We start from the raw sequence: 27,652 nt of genomic DNA, 5'->3' as shown, positions 1-27,652 counted from the left end.
TTCAATAAGGGGATTAAAAAATGGACAGTATCCAGAGTTTGGCCACCTCAGTACGCTGTACAATTGTAATACTTTCCTATTTCTAAACTCCAGTCTCGTGAAATAAAGGCCAATGTGCCAGTTAGTGCACAAGCCCACTAACCTTTTGAAATTCGTGCAGAATACCTGCAGAAAAAAAGCCCTTCTGGTCTTCACAATATTTATCCATTTAAATAATAGTCTGCCTTTAGATTCCTCTTACCAAAGTGCAGGACCTGCAGTTTCCCATGTTAAACTTAATTTGCCTACTCATTCAGCCTATTCCAGTCCAAATATCCTCATGACAGCATGTCTTCCCATCTATTTTTGTGACATCAGCAATTTGGATGCCTTACACGCAGTCCCTTCCTCTTGGTTATCAATATACAGGTGCACAACCTTTTATCCGAAGATCCAAATAACGAAAACCTCCGAATAGCGGACATTTTTTCGGTCCTTGAAGAAAGGTCCTTGAAAACGTTCACCGATGGCGGCCCGCAGAGGTGACAGCAGATCCTCCGGTCGGTCCTCGAAGAAAGGGGAACTAAATCACCATTCATAAAAGAGAAGGTGAGGGTATATTGCGCGGGAGGGTTAATAATTGACAATATGCTGCTGCCTGCCCGCTGAGTTAAAAAGTTCCCACGGTAGCACGATACACAGTGTATCGTGAGTCTTGCGTGGGAACTTTTTAACTCAGCGGGCAGGCAGCAGCAGCAGATTGTCGCTGCCTTCAGTTTCACCCCACCTACACCCCTCTGCTTCCCGGCCATGTGTGTGACCCCTTCCCTCCCCTCTCCAGCTCCCCGCCCATTGCACCGGCGCGGGGGCTTTGCACTGCCTTCATGTCAGCGATGCTAGCAGGTCAGTGCCAGTCACCGGAGACGTCAGGACCAACGGGACACCGACCCCCAGGCCCACTGCAAGCACGGAGATCCCAGAGACCCACAGCCAGCAGCAGCCCAGCCCCGTTCCAACTCCAGAGGAAAACTGCAAACTGGCCGGAGACATCAGGACCACCAGAAGCCGCTCCCCGATGGGCCGCTACGGCGACAAGTTGCAGTTCGCCCACAGCCCCCTCATTGGGACACCGACCCCCAGGCCCATTGCAAGCACGGAGATCCCAGATCAGCAACTCCAGCCCAGCCCCGCTCCAACTCCAGAGGAACACGCTCCCCGTATGGGCAAAAGCTGATGGTGTGCAAGGTACGTCTTGTTCTTGGGGTCGCGCAGCTCGGGCTGTGGGCGAACTGCCACTTGTCGCCGTAGCGGCCCATCGGGGAGCGGATTCCTCTGGAGTTGGAGGGGGAGGGGGGTATTGTGCTGTTTGATCGCCCCCTACTATCCCAGGGACAGGGAGACAGGACGTTCACCGAGGGCGGCCCGCAGAGGTGACAGCGGAACCTCCGGTCGGTCCTCGAAGAAAGGGGAACTAAATCACCATTCATAAAAGAGAAGGTGAGGATACATTGCGCGGGAGAGTAGGAATCCCAAGACAAAGTTGAGTGAGCGTTCACCGAGGGTGGCCCGCAGAGGTGACAGCGGAACCTCCGGTCGGTCCTGGAAGAAAGGGGAACTAAATCCCCTTCATAAAAGAGAAGTGGAGGGTATATTGCCCGGGAGGGTATATCGCCTATCTGGAAGAAACCGGACATTTTTTCCAGGATGTCGTCTGCACACCAAAGCTCGCCAAAGCTCACGTTTGGCGCCAAACGCACGTCGCCTCTGCTGCACACGGATATAAGAGTGTGAAAATGTCGCCTTAGGCCGCCTAAGGGCATGTAGCCCCGCTAGGGTGACATGAGTGCGAGAGGTGATTCAATGCTGCGGTCACATTTATAAATTCAGGAATTCATTCAACACACTGCATTTCATACACACATTTATTCTGCAAGAAAAAACTACATTGAAGACTCAAACTCGCGACCGAGGAACTGCCGGGATCAAGGCGCAAACTCGCGACCTTGCGGATATGAGCCGAGCACTCTACCACTGAGCCAGCCATTAAAATCTACGCTAAAAAATTTCCATTCCGAAGACCGACAAATTCCGAATTACGAAAAGTGTCTGGTCCCAAGGCTTTCGGATAAAAGGTTGTGCACCTGTATATCGTAAATTATTGAGGGCTAAGTAATGATCATTGGGGCATTCCAATAGTTACATCTTTTCAACATTAAAAAGGATCCATTCATTCCAAATAGCCAATCATGAATCCATGCCAAAACAATTCCCTAATACCATCACTCATCAGGTTCACTGGGGCCAAGGAAAGAGCTTTCACGTCGCGGCCCTGTTTCAACCAATCTTTCCACCACCACGCACAAGAAGCACAAGAAGCGCAAGACAGACACCATTGTGCAGATGCCGAGAAGTGTGTTCAGCTCTGGCTGAACAACTTCTAATCTTGTGTGTGGACTCGATAAGAAGAAGAAGAATCAGGTTCACTAGTCTTTTATGTGGCACCTTGATCCGGAAGTGGCGGCGCTGGGAATGGCTGCGGCTCGCCTGCAGTCCGTTTGTCTTTTACTTTTTTGTGTTGTTTTTTTCGTTTTGTCTAGTTACGTTTTTGGTTTTTAGGTCGTCTTTATGTGGGTGGGGGGGGGTGAAACGGGGCTTGCTGTCTCTCCCTTCGGGGGAATACGACCTTTTTGTCGTATCCCCCTTCTCTGCCTCCGTCTACGCTGAGGCCTAATGGCGGAGCTGGCGACCTCGGGACTCTGGAGGCAGCTGACAGGACTCGCCTTGAGCTTGCTCCCGTGAGGGTGGCCCAGCCCGGGGCTGGAACTGCGCTCTCGTGAGAGCGGCCTGGCGAGGGGCTGAGAGACTCTCCCGAGAGGGGCTGTGGCCCATCGGAGTGGCCCAGCCCGAGGGAGAACGGCACTCCCGTCGGAGTGGCCTAGCCCGAGGGAGAACGGCACTCCCGTCGGAGTGGCCCAGCCCGAGTGTGGAACGGCACTCCCGTCGGAGTGGCCCAGCCCGAGGGTGGAACGGCACTCCCGTCGGAGTGGCCCAGCCCGAGGGAGAACGGCACTCCCGTCGGAGTGGCCCAGCCCGAGGGAGGAGCGGCACTCCCGTCGGAGTGGCCCAGCCCGAGGGAGAACGGCACTCCCGTCGGAGTGGCCCAGCCCGAGGGAGAACGGTACTCACATGAGGGCGATCCGGCTCGGGGCTGGAACGGTGCTCCGGTGGCTGGGACGGCGTTCTGGCGGCGGTGACCTGAGTCCTGGGTTCAGCCGCGGGCCAGCGGCTGCGTGTGCTGGACTGGAGGGCGGCAGCTTCGAACACCCCCGGGCAGCGGTGTTTGAACCGGCCCGTTTGCGGGGTTCAGTGAGCCGCGGGACTGTTGTGCCATCGCCCGGTGGGGAATCGCCTCAGCGCAGAGGGAGAAGAGGAGGGAAGAGACAGTAACCCTAAGATTTTTTCCTCCACCACAGTGAGGAGGTGCTTGGAGGATACACTGTGGTGGTGTTAATTTGTGTTTATTGTTGTTTATTATTGTATGATTGTATGTATGACTGCAGGCACGAAATTTCGTTCAGACCGTAAGGTCTGAATGACAATAAAGGTATTCAATTCAATTCAATTCAATTCTCAAATGCCTTCTGAAAATCCAAATATAGTACCTCTATTCGTTCTCTTCCATAAACCCTGCTTGTTCCATCCTCAAAGAACTCTCGTAAATTTGTCAAACATTATTTATCTTTCATAAAACTGTTAACTTGGTTTGATTACATTAAGCTTCTCCAAATAACTGCCTATTCCTTTCATAATTATAACCTCCAGCATCTTGTCCAAAAGGCAAATAGGCCTATTGCTATTGTTTTTTGTCTTCCTTTTTTTTTTAAACAGTGGAGTCACATTTACAGTTTTGCTATTGCCTGGCACCTTCCCAAAACACAAAGCATTTTCAAAACATCAACCGACAGCTCCATTATCCTTGTAATTACTTCCTGTAAAACCACTGGGTACAGACCATTGGGACCTGGCAAATTGTCTGCCTTTAGAACTAATAATATTTCCAATACCTTGTTCTTTGTGACTGTGATTGTTACAAGCTCGTTAATACTGTTTGAAACAAGCCCATCAGATATCATTTGGATTTTTGCACTGATCTACACTATAAAGACTGATGCAATGTACTGTACTGGTTTAATTTCTCTGGCATTTCTTTGATTCTTTGAATCCCATTATTATTCTCAGCCTCAGTCTCTACATTTCCCATATTTACTCCAGCTACCCTCTTTTTTCATATCCATAGAACACCCCCCCCCCCCCCCCCCCCCCCCCCCGCCCCCCGCCCCCCGCTGTTTTTCTAGATATTCCTTGCCAGTATTTCTGCATAATCATTGTTTTCCCTCCTTATAGTTTTCCTTCCTTTTGGTTTCTTGCTTTGGTTCTTACAAAATTACCAGCACCTGGTCTACCCCTGGCCCTACCCACTTCGAATGCTCTTGTCATTGATTTAATATTTTCTCTGATTATTTTTGTTAATAAAGATTGGTTCATCTTTTTCTTGGGCAGAAGCATTTCATTATTTGCCACCACTCATCCACTGACCTCTCTCATCATCTAGAAATTCCTATGATAAGAAATGATCTTCTAGATGCTTAAACTTGCACACTGATTGAAACAATCTGAATAACTATTGTTTTCTGCATTCATGCTAGTTTACTTGATGATGTCCACCCTTTTTAAGTCATTGTGCAAACAGGCTGGCTAACCCATGTCAAATGCAAAAAGAAAACTGCTGGAGAACCATGTCGCCAGCATGTGAACCCCATCTCCAACTTTTGTTATCATCTTGAGTTGCATTTTTACTGGAGTTGCAGGATATTACGGTTTTAATTCCATCTACATTTCACGCTGCCTCGGCAAGGCCACCAGCATAATCAAGGATGAGTCTCAGCCCAGATAGTTTCTTCCCAGCTGTTATCAGGCAACTGAACCATCCTATCTTGCTATTGAAGGAGTGCAGCGTAGGTTCACCAGGTTAATTCCCGGGATGGTGGGACTGACATATGATGAAATAATGGGTCGACTGGGCTTGTATTCACTGGAATTTAGAAGGATGAGAGGAGATCTTATAGAAACATATAAAATTCTTAAGGGATTGCACAGGCTAGATGCAGGAAAAATGTTCCCCATGTTGGGGGTGTCCAGAACCAGGGGTCACAGCTTAAGAATAAGGGGTAGGCCATTTAGGACTGAGATGAGGAAAAAATTTTCACTCAGATAGTTGTGAATCTGTGGAATTCTGTCACAGAAGGCAGTGGAGGCCAATTCACTGGATGTTTTCAAGAGAGAGTTAGATTTAGCTCTAAGGGCTAAAGGAATCAAGGAATATCGGGAAAAAGCAGGAACGGGTTACTGATTTTAAATGATCAGCCATGATCATACTGAATGGCGGTGCTGGCTCGAAGGGCTGAATGGCCTACTCCTGCACCTATTGTATATGTTTCTATCTTCATCACCAACTAGAGTGCGGTCCTGTGCTACCATGTACCTCATTGGAGACCCTCAGACTATCTTTAATCAGACTTTACTGGACATTATCTTGCACTAAACGCTATTCCCTTTATTCTGTATCTTACACTGTGGATGGCTTCATTGTAATCATGTAAAATCTCTTCGCTGACTGGACAGCATGCAACAAAAAAGCTTTTCATTGTTCCTTGGTACACGTGGCTATAATAAACTAAACTAAACCAAACTGATCCATTTAATCCATTTGCTGAATTAATTGCAAATTTTCTCATTCATTGATATAGCGCATAAGGTGTTATTGCAGATTTAAATAGCAATTTGGATAAATAAACATACAATGCACATATTCAATACAATTAGTCTCCCAACATTTATCTCTAATAATTCATTGGCTAGTCATTGGTGAAAATGACCTTGGCACACATATGCAATTATTTGCATCAGTATACAATTGCATACCATTCTTCCATAATTTTAAATCTGCAAATTAAAGTTTGGAGTAGGGCAAAAAGGAGCATGATGAGATAAAAATGTTTTTTTTCAACTTTTCAGTTCATGTTGCTCAATGGATCTTCACCACAGTTACAATACCGCAAGCTCTCCAAAGCTGGTTTGAATCAATGTTTAACAACATAATCACTGTAGTCGTATATATTTGCTTTTCAGTAAAATTCATGAACTGTTGCAATGTAATTGCTACCCAAACAATGAGGTATTTGTTAATACTGGAGTGTGTAACAGTGTCTGAACAGTTACACAAACCCTTCAAAATTAACTGAGTGCATCATTAACAAAACATTTTATGCAAAGGATAAAGAAATATTAGATGCAAGATTAAAAGGCAACAGGTTTGCCACTAATATTTCAATAAATCTGCAATAATTAGTTGCCACCAACTCCCACTGATATATATTATGAGCTGAAGAAGCCACAGAACAAATACACAAATTTGCCAGCAGTCTATTCAAAATAATATATACGTCTATGCCATAACTGAGTGTGTCAAAAAGAATTAGCTCACCAGGGTTTAAAACATAGTTAATATTCGGCATGAGCAAGAAAAGACTTAACACTAACTTAAATTCTTATCTGCTAGTACATCGATATCCTACATTTCTAATAGGGGGTAAAAAAAGGAGAAAACACCTATCTCTGTATCACACTTCCCACCTTAATACCAAAATGTTTTTCAGCCAACTAAACAACAATTTTGATGTGGGGAAACACAGCAATCAATTTCTGCCCGACTAGGCCATATAAGTAGAAATGAAATGGATGACCAAATAATCGTTTTTATTGCTAGCTGAGAAATAAATGCTGATCAGGATATGAAATCTCCATCGTTCCTCTCTGAACATGGCAGAGAACTTTTTATAGAGAGTTAATATCGCCTGTCCAACCGCGATTTTTTCGGCGACTGCTGGCGTCATTGACTGACGTATCAGGGTCGCCGAAAGATTTTGAACATTTCAAAATCCAGCGGCGACAAAAAAAATTGTTGCGACACTTGAGGAAACACCACGCGTCAATACGCCTTCATGCCGCGTCACGCTGCAACTTTTACGGTGACCTGATATTTCAGTCAATGATGCTGACAGTCGCCAAAAAAAATAGCCAAGTGGGACAGGCCCTTTAATCCAAAATCAATCATTTGTACTCACAACAAACCGGGGGGGAAAGGACACAAGGTATATGGATCCACATAAATCCCTTTTTAAATGGTTGGGTTCAGATGTTTTGAGGTCAACAAGGGAAGGAGAAGAGCAAGAGAACCAGTCAACTAAAAGATTTAATTTTGCATATTTCACTTAATATTACAATTTCCAATCAAAACTAAGTTTTATGCAAGAAGATTATTTTGCAATACACATGGCAAACATAACAACTCTTGCAATGCAGCACTAAAATTACTGGACCACCAGCCAATATCCTGGAACATTGTTCCAGAGACACGTTTGAACCCCACCATGACATCTGGAGAAATTAAATTCAAATAATTAAAGAAAAAACAATTATGGCAACTACAGGATTGTTCTTAAATAAATGGTTCAGTAAAGCTCTTCAGGGAAGGAAATCTGCCCTCCTTATCAATATGGCCTTTGAGACTCCAAATCCACCAATATAATGAACTTTTTATTGCCTCAGCTTCGGGGCAATTGAGGATGAGCATCAAATGCTGGCATTGTCAGCAACATCTACTTCCCAAGAGAAAATGTAAAACATTTTTTGTAAAGATATAAAACTTATTGTTATACCCCAAATTAATAACTAATTGATATACATGTTTCTCTTGACAGAATCAATTACACAAGAAAATACAACGCAAGCCGTTTCAGCAAAATCAGCAAAGTTTTGTGGTGATTTTAACAGTTCTCCCTGGGAACCTTGGCCTTTTGTCTCATATCACCATGCTGATGAAGATTACAGCTCTCTGTCTGGACCTGGAATACAGAGTTTCCTCATTTTCCTTTTTGAAAACATTACAGAAACTAACAAATATTCAGACAGAACACGTCATGGTCTCTTAAAAATCAGCTTTTCTTGGCTAGTGAGCACTCTTGCAACCGTTTACTAAATTGAAGAGTTACAACATCTCATAAAAACCATACTGATCAAACTTTATAACAAATTAAGAGTAAATAAAGACACCAGAATTTAATCCAAATTCTATAATGCTGTATCCATTTTTATTCTGATCTAGTGAATAACTGCACTTTTCTCCTTTATTGTAGGTTGAATCATTCACAAGCACATCAGATTTGCTGATTCACAGCTACTTGTTACAATGAAGATTTTCCACACCTCCATACCATTGCAATAAGTTAATGTAATTGAGTTCCAGTTATATTTTACAGCTTTGTCTGATTGTTCCCTTGCCCGAGTCAGAAGGTTCAGGGCTCGTCCTACTTCAGTGACTTTTGCATAAAAACATAGCTGACACTCCATGTATAGTGCTAAGAGAGCCACCTCTCACCTAATATGGACATGATCACCCACAGTGTGCCAATACAGCATTCGGCTAGCTGACAAAAAGCATGCGTGCAAATCAAGAACACAAATTAGACACATAACACATGGTCTACTGTGCAGCAGAGATCCATGTCCTCTGAAATACTTCTGAGAATTGATCTATTTCTAGCAAGCATCTCAAGGCATTGGGGAGATACTACCACCACAAAATACTCCAGAGCCACCAGCAGGATAAGCAAACCAACATTAGAATCCTCTCCCAGAACAACCCCCAAGCATTGATGCTCTAATTACTGTCAGTCAGCTCCAATGGTCAGGCCATGTCCGATCTATATCCAATACCAGACTCCCAAAATAGCCATACTATCACGAGCACTGTTATGGGAAGAACTAACCAAGTGCACAGCGGAAAAAAAAGAATTATAATCTTGAAAAATAGCGCTTACATCCAAGGTGGCTTTGTAAATCTCGATAAAACATTATGGTCTAATAGCAAGTGACATGAAAAATCATAGGCCAAAGCTTACTGACCCGAGCCTGGTACTCATGGTTTCCCAACACATTCAATTACTGTCTGAAGAAGACCCGAAACGTCACCCCGAGATGTTGCCTGCCCCACTGAGTTACACTGAGTTACTCCAACGTTGTGTGTCTATCTTCGGTTTAAACCAGCATTTGCAGTTCCTTTCTACACACTCAATTAATTGGTATCAATGCAAAGGGCTTAACTCAAAATCACTCCAATATCATGGGCTGACTGCCATAAGACCTCCAAGTAAAGGGCCTGTCTCACTTACGTGTCCTTGGCACGCATATTACGCGACCTCATGGTCGCTTTGAGCTGCGACGGTCGCGCGCGATTTCATGCGTACACACAACCGTCTGGAGCGCGTGACGTCATTTGAAGATGGACACAAAGCTGAAGTAACTCAGTGGGTCCGGCAGCATCTCTGGAGAGAAGCAATGGATGATGTTTCGTGTCGAGACTCTTCTTCAGTCTGAAAAGGGTCTTGACCAGAAACGTCACCCAATGCTTCCCTTCATAGATGCTGCCGGTCCCGCTGAGTTACTCCTGCATTTTGTGTCTATCTTCAATTTTCTTGGCCCCGCTCTGGGAGTAGAAGTGGGGGCGGATCCAGACCGCAACGGCCGTGAGCCCCAGGCCGAGTTATGCGATCGTTTGCCTGCTTCTGCTGCTGTTGGAGCTGAGACGTTGCGTCGCGCCAGGGTCTTGGGCCTGTCCCACTTTGGCCGTCAGTTACGCGACAGGCTGTTGGCGCGCGAAGATTTTGTTCGCTACAAAAATTTCAGAGCCCCGCACGATATCGCGCACAACTACATACCCCTCCGCGCTTCTCAGTGGGACCGGCCCCGCGCGGCCAGACAATGCCCGTGCGCCTCAACGAGACACGGGGTCATGTAATTTGCGAGCCAAGGACACGTAAGTGGGACAGGCCCTTAAGAAATTAGGAAAATCCACATCCGAAACACCATTGAAAGCTTTGACAGCTGGCAAACACCATGCCCAGCTTTGCCAGTTTTAAAAGCTGAGGAATTTTTTATATCTTTCATATGTCTTTGGCATTCAGAAAAACTTAAAAACTAAAGTAATTGATTTTAAAAATATGAAAATTACTTAAAAATAACGAGAACCAAAGACCAGACACAACTCCATCAAAATGTTTAAATTTGCAGATTATAAGGGGAAGCAAGAGATCCATGAACCATTCTTCATCGATGCAACAGTGCTGGAATGAGTGATGCAATCACAAAGAAATCTCATTAACCATCACTACTTACTTAGAAGATTGTGGAGATTCCATATGTCGATGAATACTCTTATGAATGTCTACAGGTCTATGGTCGAAACAATATTAACCAGTTGCATCATGACCTGGTTCGGCAACTCTACCACACAGAACGAAGGAGATTTCAGAGAGTGATAATGCCCGGTCCATCACATGTACTGACCTCCCCACCATCGAAGGAATCTACAGGTGGTCTTGCCTCAAAAAGACAGATATCATCAAAGACATACATCACCCAGGCTACGCTCTCATTTCTCCACTACCAACAAGAAGATACAGTAGCCCAAAAACCATGAGCATCAGGTTCAAGAACAACTTGTCAGCAGCCTTCAGGCTCCAGAAAACTACACAAACTAACCTCACAAACTATGGTCTTATATGGACTGTGTTTGTTGGCATGACAAACTTTAGTTTTTGCACTAGTTATGTTTACCATAATATTAATTGACTGTACTTTTTAATATTGGATATTATTTGTGTGTTGTAGCATTTATAGGCCTGTTAAGCTGCTACTGGTAAGAATTTCAATGTTCTGTTGTTAGTGCATATGATAATTCAACACTCTTGACTTTCTTGATTCTTGAGATGGAACTCCCATTAGCTCAGTTTCTGCTTTTGATTGTTCTGCTTTGCTTCAATTCAAATGGTTAAATACCGACAGTTCCATTCAGAATTATTAGTGTTTACTAAACCAAAGTCTGACCTATAAAATTGTGCCTCTCCATCGGTTATTTTCTGTAATGAATGCACCGAGAACGTGTTTGTTTAGTTAAGAATTGAATGTGTTCTAAGTTTATGTGTCTATTTAGTTGTTAGAGATGTGTCTTCATACACCTCTCAACAATTTATCCCCTTCCCTCCCTTAAATGCATTACTTTCATTAAACATCCAGTAACATATAGTCTCTCAAACGTATACCAGATTGATTCCTGGAACAATGGGTTTGCCATAAAGGAGAGATTAACACATTAGACAAGTACTCTCCAGTTTAGATGAACAAGAGATACAAAATTCTTAAGGGGCTTAGTAGGTAGATGCAAAGTTGATGCATTCTGGCTTGGGTGCCTAGAACCAAGGGACAGGCATTCAGGACAGAGATGACAGAACAGTTTAACCCAGAATTACTCAAGAGGGCCTAGTTACTGAGAACACTCAAGACAGAGATCGAGAAATTTTACATATTGGAAGAATCCAAGGATGTGAATCAGCACAGGAACATGTAACTGAGGTAAAAAAAAAACTGAATAGCAGACCAGGCACAAAGGGCAGAATGGCATATTTCTATTTCTTATATTCTAGTACAGGTGCACAACCTTTTATCCGAAAGCCTTGGGACCAGACACTTTTCGTAATTCGGAATTTGTCGGCCTTCGGAATGGAAATTTTTTAGCGTAGATTTTAATGGCTGGCTCAGTGGTAGAGTGCTCGGCTCATATCCGCAAGGTCGCGAGTTTGCGCCTCAATCCCGGCAGTTCCTCGGTCGCGAGTTTGAGTCTTCAATGTAGTTTTTTCTTGCAGAATAAATGTCTGTATGAAATGCAGTATGTTGAATGAATTCCTGAATTTGTAAATGTGACTGCAGCATTGAATCACCTCTCGCACTCATGTCACCCTAGCGGGACTAAGGCGACATTTTCACACTCTTATATCCGTGTGCAGCAGAAGCGACGTGCGTTTGGCGCCAAACGTGAGCTTTGGCGTGCCATGTTTAGCGCCAAACGTGAGCTTTGGTGAGCTTTGGTGTGCAGACGACATCCTGGAAAAAATGTCCGGTTTCTTCCAGGTAGGCGATATACCCTCCCGGGCAATATACCCTCCACTTCTCTTTTATGAAGGGGATTTAGTTCCCCTTTCTTCCAGGACCGACTGGAGGTTCCGCTGTCACCTCTGCAGGCCGCCCTCGGTGAACGTCCTGTCTCCCTGTCCCTGGGATAGTAGGGGGCGATCAAACAGCACAATACCCCCCTCCCCCTCCAACTCCAGAGGAATCCGCTCCCCGATGGGCCGCTACGGCGACAAGTGGCAGTTCGCCCACAGCCCGAGCTGCGCGACCCCAAGAACAAGACGTCCCTTGCACACCATCAGCTTCTGCCCATACGGGGAGCGTGATCCTCTGGAGCTGGAGCGGGGCTGGGCTGGAGTTGCTGATCTGGGATCTCCGTGCTTGCAGTGGGCCTGGGGGTCGGTGTCCCGATGAGGGGGCACAGCTCGGGCTGTGGGCGAACTGCCACTTGTCGCCGTAGCGGCCCATCGGGGAGCGGCTTCTGGTGGTCCTGACGTCTCCGGCCAGTTTGCAGTTTTCCTCTGGAGTTGGAACGGGGCTGGGCTGCTGCTGGCTGTGGGTCTCTGGGATCTCCGTGCTTGCAGTGGGCCTGGGGGTCGGTGTCCCGTTGGTCCTGACGTCTCCGGTGACTGGCACTGACCTGCTGGCATCGCCGACATGAAGACAGTGCAAAGCCCCCGCGCCGGTGCAATGGGCGGGGAGCTGGAGAGGGGAGGGAAGGGGTCACACACATGGCCGGGAAGCAGAGGGGTGTAGGTGGGGTGAAACTGAAGGGAGCGACAATCTGCTGCTGCCTGCCCGCTGAGTTAAAAAGTTCCCACGCAAGATTCACGATGCACTGTGTATCGTGAGTCTACCGTGGGAACTTTTTAACTCAGCGGGCAGGCAGCAGCATATTGTCAATTATTAACCCTCCCGCGCAATATACCCTCACCTTCTCTTTTATGAATGGGGATTTAGTTCCCCTTTCTTCGAGGACCGACCGGAGGTTCCGCTGTCACCTCTGTGGGCCGCCCTCGGTGAACGTTTTCAAGGACCTTTCTCAAGGACCGAAAAAATGTCCGCTATTCGGAGGTTTTCGTTATTTGGATCTTCGGATAAAAGGTTGTGCACCTGTATTCACAGAGCAATTAATTATATATGACACACACATCAAATACTACTGGAGGAGTACCACAGCTAAATCTGTCTCTGCAACCAATGCTTTTATCTGCAACAATTAAATTGCTACCAAAAGCAGTAGTTCAGTTTAGCCTTCCAAGTACCAAAAACCAGAGCCAAATGGAGAACCAGCCCTGTTATCAAACACAAGGGGTTTCCATTTACTGCTAATTAGCACGTCATTTGAAATATAACTGCAGTTTGTCAGTAAATCCGATGCAGCAAAGGCCAATGATAGAACTTAAAACTTTGCTGAAACTTGTAGTTTAGACAATTTTTGAATTCAGATTATTGTTTGCTTTTCAACACATTTGATCATATTTTACTTTATAATCATCTTCCCACAGATGTGAATTTTACAGCTAAAATGTCAGATTAATTGAGCAAGTGACTGCTATAAACCATAGTTCAATGACACGAATACAGTCACAAATGCCTTATGAAACAATTGTCTCGTGCACAATCTTAAACCAACTGATATCAGTTGCTTTTACAAAGTTAACTCTCATAAAAAATGTATAATTATTTTTGCAGATGGCAAATTACATAAATTTTAGCCTCACACATTTATTAGAGGCGAATCAGATTATAAAATATTATAGATAAGTAAATATACTTTAGAAAAAATATTGCTTCATTTTCATTTTCCTAAACAACCTGAAAAAAATAATATCAAACCAATCAAAAAGAAGATGGAAAATAGAAGTGAAAATTTACATTGAAATTCCATTACAAATTTTTTTTTCAAAATCTGGAATAAACAACACAGCTCATCTAGCATATTATGTTATGCGTAGGTTTTTGGTATTGTCTGTCAAAGCAGAACTATATCCTCTATCTGTAATTTATACCTGCAATTCCTAAATAGCTGCATACATGGATCCTGTAAAATCCCCCTTAAACAAATACTTATTCCATTCTATTTGAATTACCAACTCTGTGTACATATTTGATCAACCAGACACAACATATATGCTAAAATATTAAATTTTAATAGGTTATCAGCTAGAGAAGCTCTGCGAAGAGGGAAAAAAGCATAACTTTTAACTTGCTTACCGCACTCTACCGGGAGAATCACTGGTACATGACGGCAAAGACTTTGAATCATCGTCTTCACTTGTGCTCTGATGAATTCTACCATTTTGCTGGAATTCTGCAGAATAAATATCAATAAATTAAAATATCAAGCAGACACAATAGGCAGTTGATCATAATGTTGGCAAAGAGTATGTCTTCTCAGTACAAAGCCACACCTTGGAATAAAGTAAAACCTCCAACTGGCTTAGGACTGATTCAGATGAATATAGTTCAATTCATGCAAACGTTTTCAACTTTTTAAACCATTAAAACCTGCCTGGATGCAAACAAAAATCAGACTCTTTTGCCTCAGTGCAAACTGTACCCAAGACCACACTAACTTATACTCTCGGGGGGACTGCATAAAAACATACCAGTTCAGTGTAAAGTTTACTCATAATCTACTGAACAAGCATACACACCAGGTTTACTACATCAAACATCATTGATGGAGCCCTTAAATATAACTACTGTTTAATTTGTTATGGGGTTGACAAATTTCACAAGTCACCACAGGCAAAGCAAGGAGTTAAATGTAATTAAAGACATTTTCCGTTGGAAAAGTTTCTCATGCTACGTTGGTGTCCTAATGGTATATTTAAAAAATTCACATTTATTTTTCAATTCATAAAGTATTAATCTAAATAAACTAATGCTACTACCAACTATTTCAATACTTTACGAATTATACAACTCAAGAACACAGTGCAATAAAGACATGAAAATTTAAAATAACTTTGTTTCATATAAAATATTCATGGCAATATTTTTTACTTGTGAACAATTAGAAAAAAATAAATCCCACCCCCGACTTGAATTATTTTTGAAGTACAACTTAATTGCTGAGTACACATACTTTCAATAATAACTAATAACATATTACTTTAAAAAAAATCCATGATTTGCCTTTTGTGAGAATATATTTTCTTAATATCCGCACCTAATGGAGAGGTTCCAGTTACCAATACATTCACAGTTCTGAGTACATAATGACTTAGATAAAATAATATAAATACTTGCGATGCCAGTATTTTGGCTAATCTTGGAAATCAACTTCAAACTATATTCATTAAATGGCTCTAGGTTCCCATCAGTGAAAAACATGTTTATGCTCCACCACAGGAGAGCAAGCTGAGAATGACAGAATGAAGTCACCTTAATTCCAGTTTTTCACTTATTTCTTCCAAAATAAAACTAAAATATACTAGGATGTAAATCTTGGCAAATAAATTCTTTATATTTCTTCACAAAATAGGCTGCTACTGCCAACAGTTTTGGAAACAAGGATTGCATGATTGTGCTTTATAAGAAACCTGGAGGCAGTTTTCTCTGGTTCCGTCACTGTCTCTCAACACAAGAAAATTCTCCCAACAAAGGAGTACTGCTCTTCCTCTACAATACAAGTTCGTTCGGAGAGACAATTATTTTTTTAGAAGAATCCAAAATTTATTTTCTCTAGATATTGGAAATGTTCTTCAAAGGAACTGCAGAAACATAACAATTCATTTGCTGGAAGTCTGAAATAAAAGTGGAAAATGCTGAAAATGCTTGATATACAGTATCAGTGAAGAAAGAAAAAGATTATCTTTTAGATCAATAACCTATCATAGGGTTTTGATGCTCACTCTATGATTTTTGGAAGCTTCAAACAAATATTATGTACTATGTATTCAGCATAAGCATGTAGAAACTGCTTATTTCTGTGTTTTTAATCTCTGAACCCCTAATGAATGAAAACACAGCATTGTTTAATCACAACTAACATTTATGTACTGTATATCTTTCCAAATTTTAACTCATTTTCCTGCCTGTGGTTTTTGATATAATTTTACTAAATAAAAATTGACTATCATGAGCTCAGACAAATCTGAAAAACTTAATTTTATTTTAATTTAGTTTAGAGATACAGCGCGGACCAGAGAACCCTGCACATTAACACGATCCAACACACACTAGGGACAATTAACACTTACACCAAGCCAATTAACCTACATACCTGTACATCATAATTTGGGGTCCAATGTTTTTCTCAGACTTCATGTTAGAATCTTACTGTGTCACTAAACTGTGACGAAAAGAAATAAACTAAAACTGACAAAAATTTATCAACTTCAAAATGTTGCCTTTTTTATGATAATTGTCAATAAACATTAAAAAAAAATAGAACTTTCACATCTTACCAAACATATATGCTCTCATATGGCTTAACATTTGCACGTCTGGAAGTTTATAAGTTCTAGGAGCAGAATTAGGCTATTCGGCCCATCAAATCTACTGTCATTTAATTGTGGCAGATCTATCTTTCCCTCTCAACCCTATTCTCCTTCCTTCACCCCATAACCCCTGACACCCTATCTAATCAAGAATCTGCAATTTCCGACTTTAAAATGTCCATTTACTTGACCTCCATAATCGTATATGGCAATGAATTCCACAGATTCTCCAACCTCTGACTAAAAAAAATCCTCCTTATCTTTCTAAAGGTACGTCGTTTTTTTCTGGGGCTATGACCTCTACTTCTAGACTCTGCCACTAATGGAAATATCCTCTCCACATTCACTCTATCCAGGCCCTTCACTCTTTGGTAAGTTCCAAGGGGTCACCCCTCATCCTTCTACTCCAGCGATTACAGATCCAGTGCCTTCAAACGCTCATCATATGTTAACCCAAATATTCCAGGGATCATTCTCGTAAACCTCCTCTGGACCCTCTCCCATGCCAGCACATCCTTTCTCAGATATGGGGCCCAAAGCTGCCCACAATACTCCAAATGCGGTCGGACCAGATCCTTATAAAGTCTCAGCATCACATCCCTGAGTTTGTATTGTAGCCCTCTCGAAATAAATGCGAGCATTGCATTCACCTTCCATACTACCACTTCTTACTACTAACTTGCAAATTAACTTCTTGGGAATCCTGCACCAGCACTCCGAAGTCCCTTTGCACCTCTGATTTCTGAATTCTCTCCCCATTTAGAAAATAGTCTACGGCTGTATTCCTACTACCAAAATGCATGATTCCACACTTTGCAACGCTGTATTTCATCTGCCATTTCTCAGCCCACTCTCCCAACCTGTCCAAATCCTTCTGCAGAGCCCCTGCTTTCCCTACACTCCACCTATCTTTGTATCATCTGCAAACTTGGCCACAAAGTCTTCAATTCCCTTATCCAAATAATTGATATACAACATGAAGAGTAGTGGCCCCAGCACCGACCCATGCTGAACATCGCTAGTCACTGACAGCCAACCAGAAAAAGCCCCCTTTATTGACACTCTTTGCCTTCCGCCATCCAGTCAACCTGCTTGTATCTTTCCTCTGATGCAATAGGCTCGCATCTTCTTTAGCAGCCTCACATATGGCATCTTATCAAAGGACTTTTACAAATCCAGGTAAACCACATCCACTGACTCTCCTTTGCCTATCCTGCTATTTACTTCCTCAAAGAATTCTAACAGGTTCGTCAGGCAAGATCTCCCTTTCACAAACCCATGCTGATTTCAGCCTATTTTATCGTTTGCTTCTGAGTGCTCGGAAACCTCGTCTTTTATCATGGACTCTAAAATCATACCAACCTCTGAAGTCAGCTTAACCGGCCTATAGTTTCCACTCTTCTGTCTCTCTCCTTTCTTGCACAGCTGAGTAATATTCCAATCATCTGGAACTACCTCTGACTCTAGTGATTCTGGAAAGATCACAATTAATGCCTCCACAATCTCTTTCAGAACCCTGGAGTGTAGTCCATCTGGTCCAGGTGATTTATCCACCGTCAGACATTTCAGTTTCCCAAGCACCTTCTCTTTGGTGATAGTCACTCCACTAACTTCCACTCCATAACTCTCTTGAATTTCACCTCATACTCCTGTTAGCATCTTTCTTCCTTTTTGGAAATAAAAGATCATGCATCTTCCGAATTGATCGCAGAAATTCCTGCCATTGCTGTTCCACCCTCATTCCTGTTGGGGCCCCTTTCCAATCTACTTTAGCAAGCTCCTCCCTCATGCCTCTGTAGTCACCTTTGCTCAACAGACATTTCCAATTTAATTTTCTCCCTCTCAAATTGCAGGTTGAATTTTATCATATTATGGTCACTACCTTCTAGTGGTTCCTTTACCTTTAGCTCTGTAATCAAATCCGTTCATTACACAATAGGGGAGAAGGTTATCAGACCTTGGTACACTTTTCAAATCAACGTGACAATGAATTTGATGATGGCCACCTGCAGATCTTTAAACTCCTTTAAGAACACATATTCCCTATTTTGTTGCCATACTCATCAAAATGTGTTGGACATGGTGTTGGAAAGATCAATCATGATTGGGATTCAAACTGCAAATTCATGTTGACGAGCCTCTGCTCCAACTTTATTGTTTAGTAACCTATAATTTATATTCATCATCTAAGTTAATCATTCATATAGCCACATAGATTCAAAAGTACAGCATACATTATATGATGTATGCTTTCCAAATGAAATCAGTTTTTGTGTAGTCAAGTAATTGCTTACTGATCATACTTCGGTGCATTCTCCATGATGAGCTGTAATGTCTAGATGAAGGATATTTATGGCATTTTTCCACTTATTATCTTTGATCTCAGAGGACAGTAAAACTACCATCTTTCCAGAGCTATATATTGCGAAAAACATCCATAACAAAAAGTGACAATTTTGGTCTCAGCCCTAATCAGGCTCCCGAGTGCAGTAAAACTATGTGTGCCAGACCACTTCCAGCACATCACCTTTAGTGCCATGGAATCTGGGATGTAAGTTACCTAATATTCAGAGAACACCAAAGATAGAGTAAAGAAAACACAAAGTGCTGGGTAAAGAGCCTGTCCCACTTTCACGACCTAATTCACGACCTTTTTTACTCGTGGACATTTTTCATCATGCTAGAAAAACGCCCCGACCTACTTGATGCCACGAGTACCTACGACTAGCATCACGGCCTGCTACGACCTACCTACGACATCGTGATGACCATGCTGCGAGTATGAGTCAAGGGCAAACTCGGCAGAGGTCGTGAATTAGGTCGTGGAAGTGGGACAGGCCCTTAAGACAGCATCTGTGAGGAAATGTATAAATGACATTCTGGTTCAGCATCCTTCTTCAGTGATTGTGGTGGGGGGGTAGAAAGCTGAAAAAGAGTAAGTGACCAAACAGCCTTGCTTTTCAAGCACAGGTCAGTACAACAGTTATCTTGGAATGGTATTATTATAACGTCAGAGACAGATCCACCCTTTAGCTCGATGCCGACCATCGAGCCTCCATTTTATTATTTTATTTTATTTTTAATTTATAGTGGTCAATTCACCTACTAGTCTGTGTGTTTGGAATAAGGGAGGAAACCAGAGCATCTAGGGGATACCCATGTGGTCACTTCACACACAGTGCTTCGGAGTTCAGGATAAAGCCCCAGCTCTCTGAAGCTGTGTGGCTGCAGTTCTGCTGGTTGTGCCACCAAGCTACACTTGCTGTTCTGTTTACAATGTTCTGGGTGGATGCCTTCAGGGAATACATAAAAAATCAAAATATGTAGAAAAATGGACATTACATCTCACTTAATAAAGGTAAAAGAGCTACACTTGATATTGTGGGCTGACATTTCTTATGAATGGAGTGTTGAGACTTTCCCAAAGAAAGGAATAGCTACATGAATGAAATAATATACAGTTATCAAGGGTAACTCATCTTGGTTTTGTTGGGTGGCAATACAGACCACTCAAACATTCTGCTTGCCAAAATTCCAGTACTTTACAGCCATATCCGAGACTGTGGCTGAAGAACCAGATGTATGCTAATTTCCCAAACTTAGTAAGGCTTTTGACAAGGTCCTACATGGCAGGTTGGTCCGGAAGGGATCCAAGGTTTGCTGGCAATCGGTATGCAATATTAGCTTGATGATAGGAGGATGTTTTTCTGGCTTGAAATCTTTAATAAATGGTGCACTGAAGGGAATATATTTGGTCCCATGAGTAAGTGTGAAAACAATATGAAAATCGGTAGAATCGTAGATGGCAAATAAGGCTGCTTAAGGTTACGATGGACATAAATCAGTTGGAAAGTTAAATTCCTACTCTCATTCTTTCCCTCCAGAGATGCTGCCTGTCCCACTGAGTTACTCCAGCATTTTGTATCTACCTTAGAAAGTTAGATGGATCAGTGGTAGATGGAAATTAATCCAGACAGGCGTGAAGTCATGCACTTTGAGAAGTCAAATTCTGGCCGGAGTATTGACATACAATGGGTCCTTTGGATGAAAGTGCACAACATGCTGAAAGTGGCGACACAGGAAGGTAGGGTATTAAAAAAATCATTTTTTATGCTTGCCTCCAGTGGTCGACACATTGAGTATAAGAGTTGGGATATCATGTTTCAGTTGGACTAAATGTTGGTTGGAGCATATTTGGAGTCTTGCGTATAATTCTGGTTACCAGTCTGGTTTCAGGAAGGGTATGGTGGCAATAGAGAGAGTGTGGTAGAGATTCACCAGTATATTGAGTGGATTGGAGGGCTGTAATAATAAGAGATTGGACAGGCTTGGTTTATTCTCACTGGAATGGAGGAAGCTGAATGGTGAGTTTCAGAGGTTTATAAATTTAAGATGAGTAGAGATAGGGTCAAGAGTCAGAGTCTTCTGCCCAAGGCAGGGGAATCTAAAACTAGAGGGCACAGATGGGGGGAAATTTAAAGGAGATCTTAAAATATATGGTAAAAGACAGGACAGGTTCACGTTAAAGTTCTAAATTTGAGCAAGGATAGTTTTGATGACATGAGCATTTTTAGAGTAAAAGGGTAACTAGGGGGAGAATAGATTAATGATGTCCTCTATGTGTGGAGCCACAGTAGATGGACAACGTCTTAACTGAGCATGTCTTGTCTAAAATATCATGTCTTGTGTCATGGAAGCTAAGGAATTCAGGGCGGAAATAGTGATGTCCTGAAACGTATCTACATCACAAAAGAGGAGGTGCTGGCAGTCATAAAACGTGTAAAGGAGGATAAATCACTGGAGGCTGACAAGTGTATCCTCAGACGTTGTGGGATCCTAGGGAAGAAATTACTGGGGGCTTGACAGATATATATTTGTACTATTGTTAGCCATGGGTGAAATAGCTAATGGACTGGGGGTAGCTAATGTTGTCGACAAACCAAGGTCGATGAGCGTAGCCACAGTGGTGAGAAAGTTACTGGATGACATTCTGAGAGACAGGATCTACCTGCAGTTGTAAAGATAAGGACTTATCAGGGATCGTCGGCATGGCTTTGTGTGTGGAAATCGTGTTACACCAATTTGATTTTTTTTCCCGACCTAATCAATAAGCTTGATGAGGGCTGGACAGTAGACCTTGTGCACACGGATTTCAGTAAGGCCTTTGACAAGGTCTTGCATGATAAGCTGCAGCTGAATTTTAGATCACATGGGATCCACGATGAATTGGATAAATAAGTTGGCTTGGTGATAGGTGGCAGAGGATAGAACTGTATAGTAGGGAGTAGTGCTAGGTCCATTGTGTTCTTGGTTCTTGGTTCTTGGGTCCTCCAAAATATTCCAACTGGAATTTAAACTGGTGGTGGTGAAGGGAGGGATTAAGCCAGAAAGGGTATAAAGAACACACACTATAGAATTTAACATAAAACATCCCCACACAGCAGAATCAAAGTTTCCCACTGTGTGGGAAGGCACCAAAGTCAGTCTCTTCCTCCACTGTTCCTCGTGGTCAGGGCCTCCCCAAGCCCTCCGCAGTTGCAGCCACGGGCGGCCCGATGTCCAGGACCGCTCGCCGGGGTGATACAAGTCCGACGTCGGGGCTGCGGGACGTCCTCAGCGGCGTGGACACCAGAGTCGGCCCCCTCCTACCGGAGTCGGCGGCTTCCAAAGTCCGCAGGCCGCGCCGGGTGGAGACTGCTGCTGTAGACCCTCTGCAAGGCGCCCCAGGACTCCACGATGTTGTTCAGCGCTGCCCGCGTTGGAAGCTCTCCGCACCAGAGCTCCACGATGTTGGAGCAGCGGCCCAACACTCCGGAGCTCCAAACGGCGACCCAGGTAGGCATCGCCCGCTCCGCGGTGACTCCAGCGCTGCGCCGTCGCTGTAGCAGCCCTCGTCCGGTTCCCGGTCCCAGGCAGGAAAGGCCGCTCCGATCCAGCTGGTAGGCCGCGAGGTGGGGGGGCGAGGACGCGACTCGGAGAAATAGTCGCGTCCCCGCCAGGAAGAGACTGGGAAACGTTTTCCCCCTTGCCCTGCCCCCCTCCCCCACATAGAAAAGTTAAAGTTTCCCCCAACACAAAACTTTAGACTAACTAAAAAAAAATTTAAAGATTGAAATAACAGACAGGCTGTAGGTAGAGGCTGCTGCAGTGCAGCGCCCCCATGTTCATCACCTATATCAATGAGATGGATAAAAATATAGGTGGCATGATTAGTAAGTTGGTGAATTACACCAAAATTGGTGGAACAGTGGACAGTGAAGAAGGTTATTTAAGATTACAACTGGATCTAGAGCAACAGAGAAAGTGGGCCAAAGAATGGCAGATGGAATTTAACTTGGACAAGTGAGAAGCATTGCATCTTGGTAAGCTAAACCAGTGTAGGACTTAAACAGTAAATGGCGGGGCCTTGGTGAGTGTTGTTGAACAGAGACACCTATGGGTACAAGTATGTAGTTCCCTGAAGATGGCAAAGGATCTTGGTGGGCATGATGGTGACAAAGTGGTTGATGCACTTGCCGTTGCTGGTCAGGACATTGATTCCAAGAGTTGGGATGCTATGTTACAACGTACAGCGGATTGGTTAGACCATGTTTGTGGTATTGTATGCAATTCTGGATGACGAGCTATAGAAAAGATGTCATTAAGCTGGAAAGGATTTAGAAAAAGATTCACAAGCCTGTTGATAGAACTGGAGGGTTTGAGTTCTATGAAGACTGCAAAGGTTGGGATAATCCTTCAGTGTTGGAGGAGGCCTCCTTGGGGAGGCCCTGAGTGGTGACCTTATATAGCTATATAAAATCATGAGGGGCAAAGATATGGTCCCAGTCTTTTCCACAGGGTAAGGAAGTCTAAAATTAAAGGGCAAAACTTGAAGTTGAAGGAAAACAATTCAATAGGGACCTGAGGGCCAACTTTTTCACACACTGGGTACTGGATATGTACCAGGTGGAACAACCTGCCAGATGTAGTAGTGGAAGCAGGTAGATATACAAAGTTTAAAAAGCATTTACATGTACATGGATAGGAAAAAAAGTTCCAAAATAGGTTTGAGGCAAGTAAAAGCATGGCCTCAAAAAGTATGGTGAAAGATTGTGGAGGATAGTGCACGTTCTAATATATTATTCAGTTTAGGAGGATATTCATAACTGGAAGTATGTTGGAGAATGATATAACAAATGTATTTAAATATCAAGATGAGAAATTGTCATTAAACTATAAGGCTAGGACAGGAACCAATACATGCTTGCAAGGTCAAATATTATGAGTGGGAATAACTTGCTATGGTAATGGGAATCAGACAGCTCAGTTAAAATAAAGTGTAGGTTTCAGAGGATTGATGAACAACTGAGGGCCTCCAGTACTGGAGAGCATGTTAATGTTGCAAAACTTCTATTTAATGGAGAGCATGTTAATGTTGCGAAGCTTCTATTTGTGATGAAGAGGATACCAAGTTAAAAGCTCATGCTTGGCAGTGAATTGTATATAAACCAAATGATTTAGTCCAAAGCAGCAGCTAAGAAACTTGCCACAAACGTTATCAGCTTCACAATGGAAAGCAAAATAATAGTTGTGGTCTCCTAATGTGTTGAGAAAAGTATGTCTCATCCATTGCAAAGAAACAAAGTGATTTGCCAATCTGTATATATTCAAAATTCTAAAAATCAAAATAAGGAGTAAAGAGTGAATGGAATGTGGGCTATCACCTCAAAAGGATTAAAATCCCAATGTGAGAAAACTTTGCTTAAGTTGTATAGAGAACTAATCAGACCGTACAAAGAAAACTGCATTCAGTGCTAGCCAATAAACATCAGTAGAAATTACTTTGGAAGGGATACCGTGTATGTGTGAGTTTGGCCACTTCGGATTGAAATTGCTTTTTCCACCCAGAGGGTTATGTAAATATGAAACATGTTCTTTGGAAAAGTTAATGTGATTGGAATTTTTTAAATAAAGTTAGTTGGCTTTTTGTTAGCAGAAGTTAGCAAAGTTATCAAATGCAAGTAAATGGAGTTATGATCTAAATGAATAATAATAATAATAATAATAATGGATGGGATTTATATAGCGCCTTTCTAATACTCAAGGCGCTTTACATCGCATTATTAATTCACTCCTCAGTCACACTCGGTGGTGGTAAGCTACTTCTGTAGCCACAGCTGCCCTGGGGCAGACTGACGGAAGCGTGGCTGCCAATCTGCGCCTACGGCCCCTCCGACCACCACCAGTCACTCACACACATTCACACACATTCACACACAGGCAAACGTGGGTGAAGTGTCTTGCCCAAGGACACAACGACAGTATGCACTCCAAGCGGGATTCGAACCGGCTACCTTCCGGTTGCCAGCCGAACACTTAGCCCATTGTGCCATCTGTCGTCCCAATGATAGAAGCCCAGCAATCTGAATGGCCTATGCTAATTGAAATATCAGTTCTCCTTAAATGATTATAACTACAGAATTAAATAAATTATGCAGACTTTATAATGTTTCCTTTCAAGCATCCTTTTCTTTCGCTGTGAAATATATACTATACCCGCAACTTCCTGTTATAGAAACATAGAATATAAGATTATGTTGATTCATGATTTTTATTAAATCAACTACACAACCTGGCTTGAAACATTTATGCAAAAAAACCTACAGCAATCCTCCAAGCTTCAATTAAATGCTGGGCATAGGGATTTTTCATAATGTTCAAAACCTACTTAAGGTTTTCAATAATCGGACTTTTATTTAGAAAGCACTATCAATATAATTAAAGTCAGGATTTTGATACATGTTGACAAAATAACTAAACATAGACACAAAGCAATTCACAAAACCACCACCTCACTATCGTTTGTTGGTCATTTGAAGAAATGGGCCTTGAGCTCAGGCTCTCATTGAAACTTTTTCACAAAAAGTAAACATTTGGCACTTTCAACTTTATTAGTGTTTTTATCTGATAATGAAGTTAACTGAGGGAACAAAACATAAATTCTAGTTTTCTCCATTATTTATAATATGTACTTACTTTGATTTCAATAATTTTCTAATTTATAACTACCGCAATGTCCTCTTAATTCAACATCAACAACTTAGTAACTGTTGTTAAATACATTTATATTCCCAACTCAATGATATTGCTATTTTTGCTTTTTTTTTAGAGGAGGAAACATAGAATAACTCGCTATTCTAGCATTAATTGATGAAATATTGGTTGGAATCAAATTTGAGGAGCAATACATCAACAGCTTATTAATATAATGAAAACATTTCACATGGTCTGACTAATCACCATTCAAAGATATGTAATCATTGATATGTTATCAATAAAATTAAACTAACTGCATTTTGGAAAGCCTGGGGATAATCAAATGATATAACTTTTCATTTTGGTAAATATCTTGTGTGTATGATCCAAAGACAGCCTTCAATAATTTTTCTTCCAATTAATTAAAGCTGACTGCTAATAAATACTGTTGAAAAATTGATTGCAAATGGCAAATATTAAATCTTAATGTCATTAATAACTCCAGTTCTGCTTAGAGTCCAACAGATTAAAAGTTTTTGTTAACACATTTGAAAATAGGGAATATACTATAAAATATTAAAACTAAGATATTGATTTTCCAAATCTATTTGCTTTCAGTAAAGGTTATCAGCAAGTAAACTTTTTGTCAAAGTAGAGCCTCAAGTAGATTCAGTAAGTTTAATTTCATAACCATAGGAGGAAAAACGTACCAGTTTTAATACTACCTTTATAAAAAAACACATGTTCTCATTGAAGAGTTGCAAATCAATTAAGGCATTAAGTAATTTCTGATGTATGACCCATCACCCTCAATCCGAAAATCAAAATGAACCATGTGTGTGCGCAGTACTTACTTTCTGACATGATGGTGCCATTAGGCAAATTTCCCAAGTCAACATTAAGGCCATCCAGGCAAACAGTCAATTCACCGCTGCATACAACACTACTTTTGTTCCCCATTTGAAGGTTCAAATTCAGCTGAATATTCTCCACTGTGAGCAAGAAAAAAAGATTAATTGATTGAGTTTGGTGTTTCTCTAACATTTGTGAAGACAGAAACTACTGTTGCAGCTTCATGTCACCAAGTTTCAATACTCAAAGTCCATTTGCTGAAGTGCATCTGAATGCTAAGTGTTTTAAAGTTGGATATATAAAGACAGATTTTCCTAATGTTGAACACCATGATAAGAAATAATAGTAGAATTACTTTATTATTTATCCACACGATAACTTCATGACAAGCATTAACTCCAAGGATGGGCAGATGAACTTTAGAGTTGGCTGTGGTGTGGGCCAGTCACATCTAAAATCCCTCTCAGGAAGCATCTCGCTTTGCTTTATCTAATTCAGAGTTCCCCAGCCTTAAACAGTGACAATGTATTTATCTGACAGTGGCACCACAACTGAATACAACTCTGACCTTAGTATACAGTTGCACCAGGATGGGTTAGGATGGGACCCAACCAATATTTCCCACATCAGAAAAGCATTCTCATCTTCTCACCCAGCCAACTGAACTTTAGCCAATCAGATATTATTACAGTGAGAACACTGTTGCATTAAAAAACATGATTCATTTAATCAAAGGTAAAGTAAGATAAGTTGCTGTGTGATGCCCTACTGATTGCTGTCTAAGATTGCTACTGCAAAGCAATGACAGACTAGTGATGGGTGTTGATTCAAACTCAATTATTGTGTCCCCTTCATAACACACCCAGCCAACATAGTATCTTGATTTTGAAAAATGAAACTTTGTTGATGGCTCTAACTCAGTGTAAAGGACTGACAACTTTGACCTTGTGCAAATCACCACCAGAAAGTGAAGTGCAAAACATATGAGAAAAGTGGAGGATAGAGAGGGGTTAAAAAAGGGATTTTGCAAGTTATATGCACTGACGAAAGGAAATACTTCTCAACTATATATTTTTTCTTAGAATGCCAAATGCAATTTTTTTTCTAATTTCAACAGATTGTTCAATTAAACTATTAGAAAAGAAACACGCATCAAATTACATATTTAATACTATAATAGGCCATTTGGTCCAAAAGATCCATGCAAATATTGGCAGAAAATACGAAAAAAGAAAAGAAGGAATTTCATGAATTATCTACCTCACCTCCAC

General features: G+C 42.0%; 1 protein-coding gene across 4 annotated transcripts in view; it reads right to left on the bottom strand.

Moving 5' to 3' along the window:
• Nucleotides 1-27,652, bottom strand: part of wwp2 (WW domain containing E3 ubiquitin protein ligase 2) — a 176,423-nt gene that overhangs the window by 96,989 nt on the left and 51,782 nt on the right. For 3 of the 4 annotated variants that reach the window (XM_033035734.1, XM_033035733.1, XM_033035735.1), the window contains 2 exons: nt 26,384-26,521; nt 14,281-14,377 (listed from right to left, as the gene is read on the bottom strand). In XM_033035734.1, the coding sequence (XP_032891625.1) occupies nt 14,281-14,377; nt 26,384-26,521 (235 nt within the window). Of the gene's footprint in view, nt 1-14,280; nt 14,378-14,477; nt 14,496-26,383; nt 26,522-27,652 lie in introns of those variants that run through there. The other variant, XM_033035736.1, reaches the window with a different exon arrangement.

Source organism: Amblyraja radiata, chromosome 17, assembly GCF_010909765.2.
Source record: "Amblyraja radiata isolate CabotCenter1 chromosome 17, sAmbRad1.1.pri, whole genome shotgun sequence".
In the NCBI taxonomy this organism is placed as follows: domain Eukaryota; kingdom Metazoa; phylum Chordata; class Chondrichthyes; order Rajiformes; family Rajidae; genus Amblyraja; species Amblyraja radiata.
Note: the sequence above shows the minus strand (reverse complement) of the source record. Positions and strands in the feature narration are given on the sequence as shown.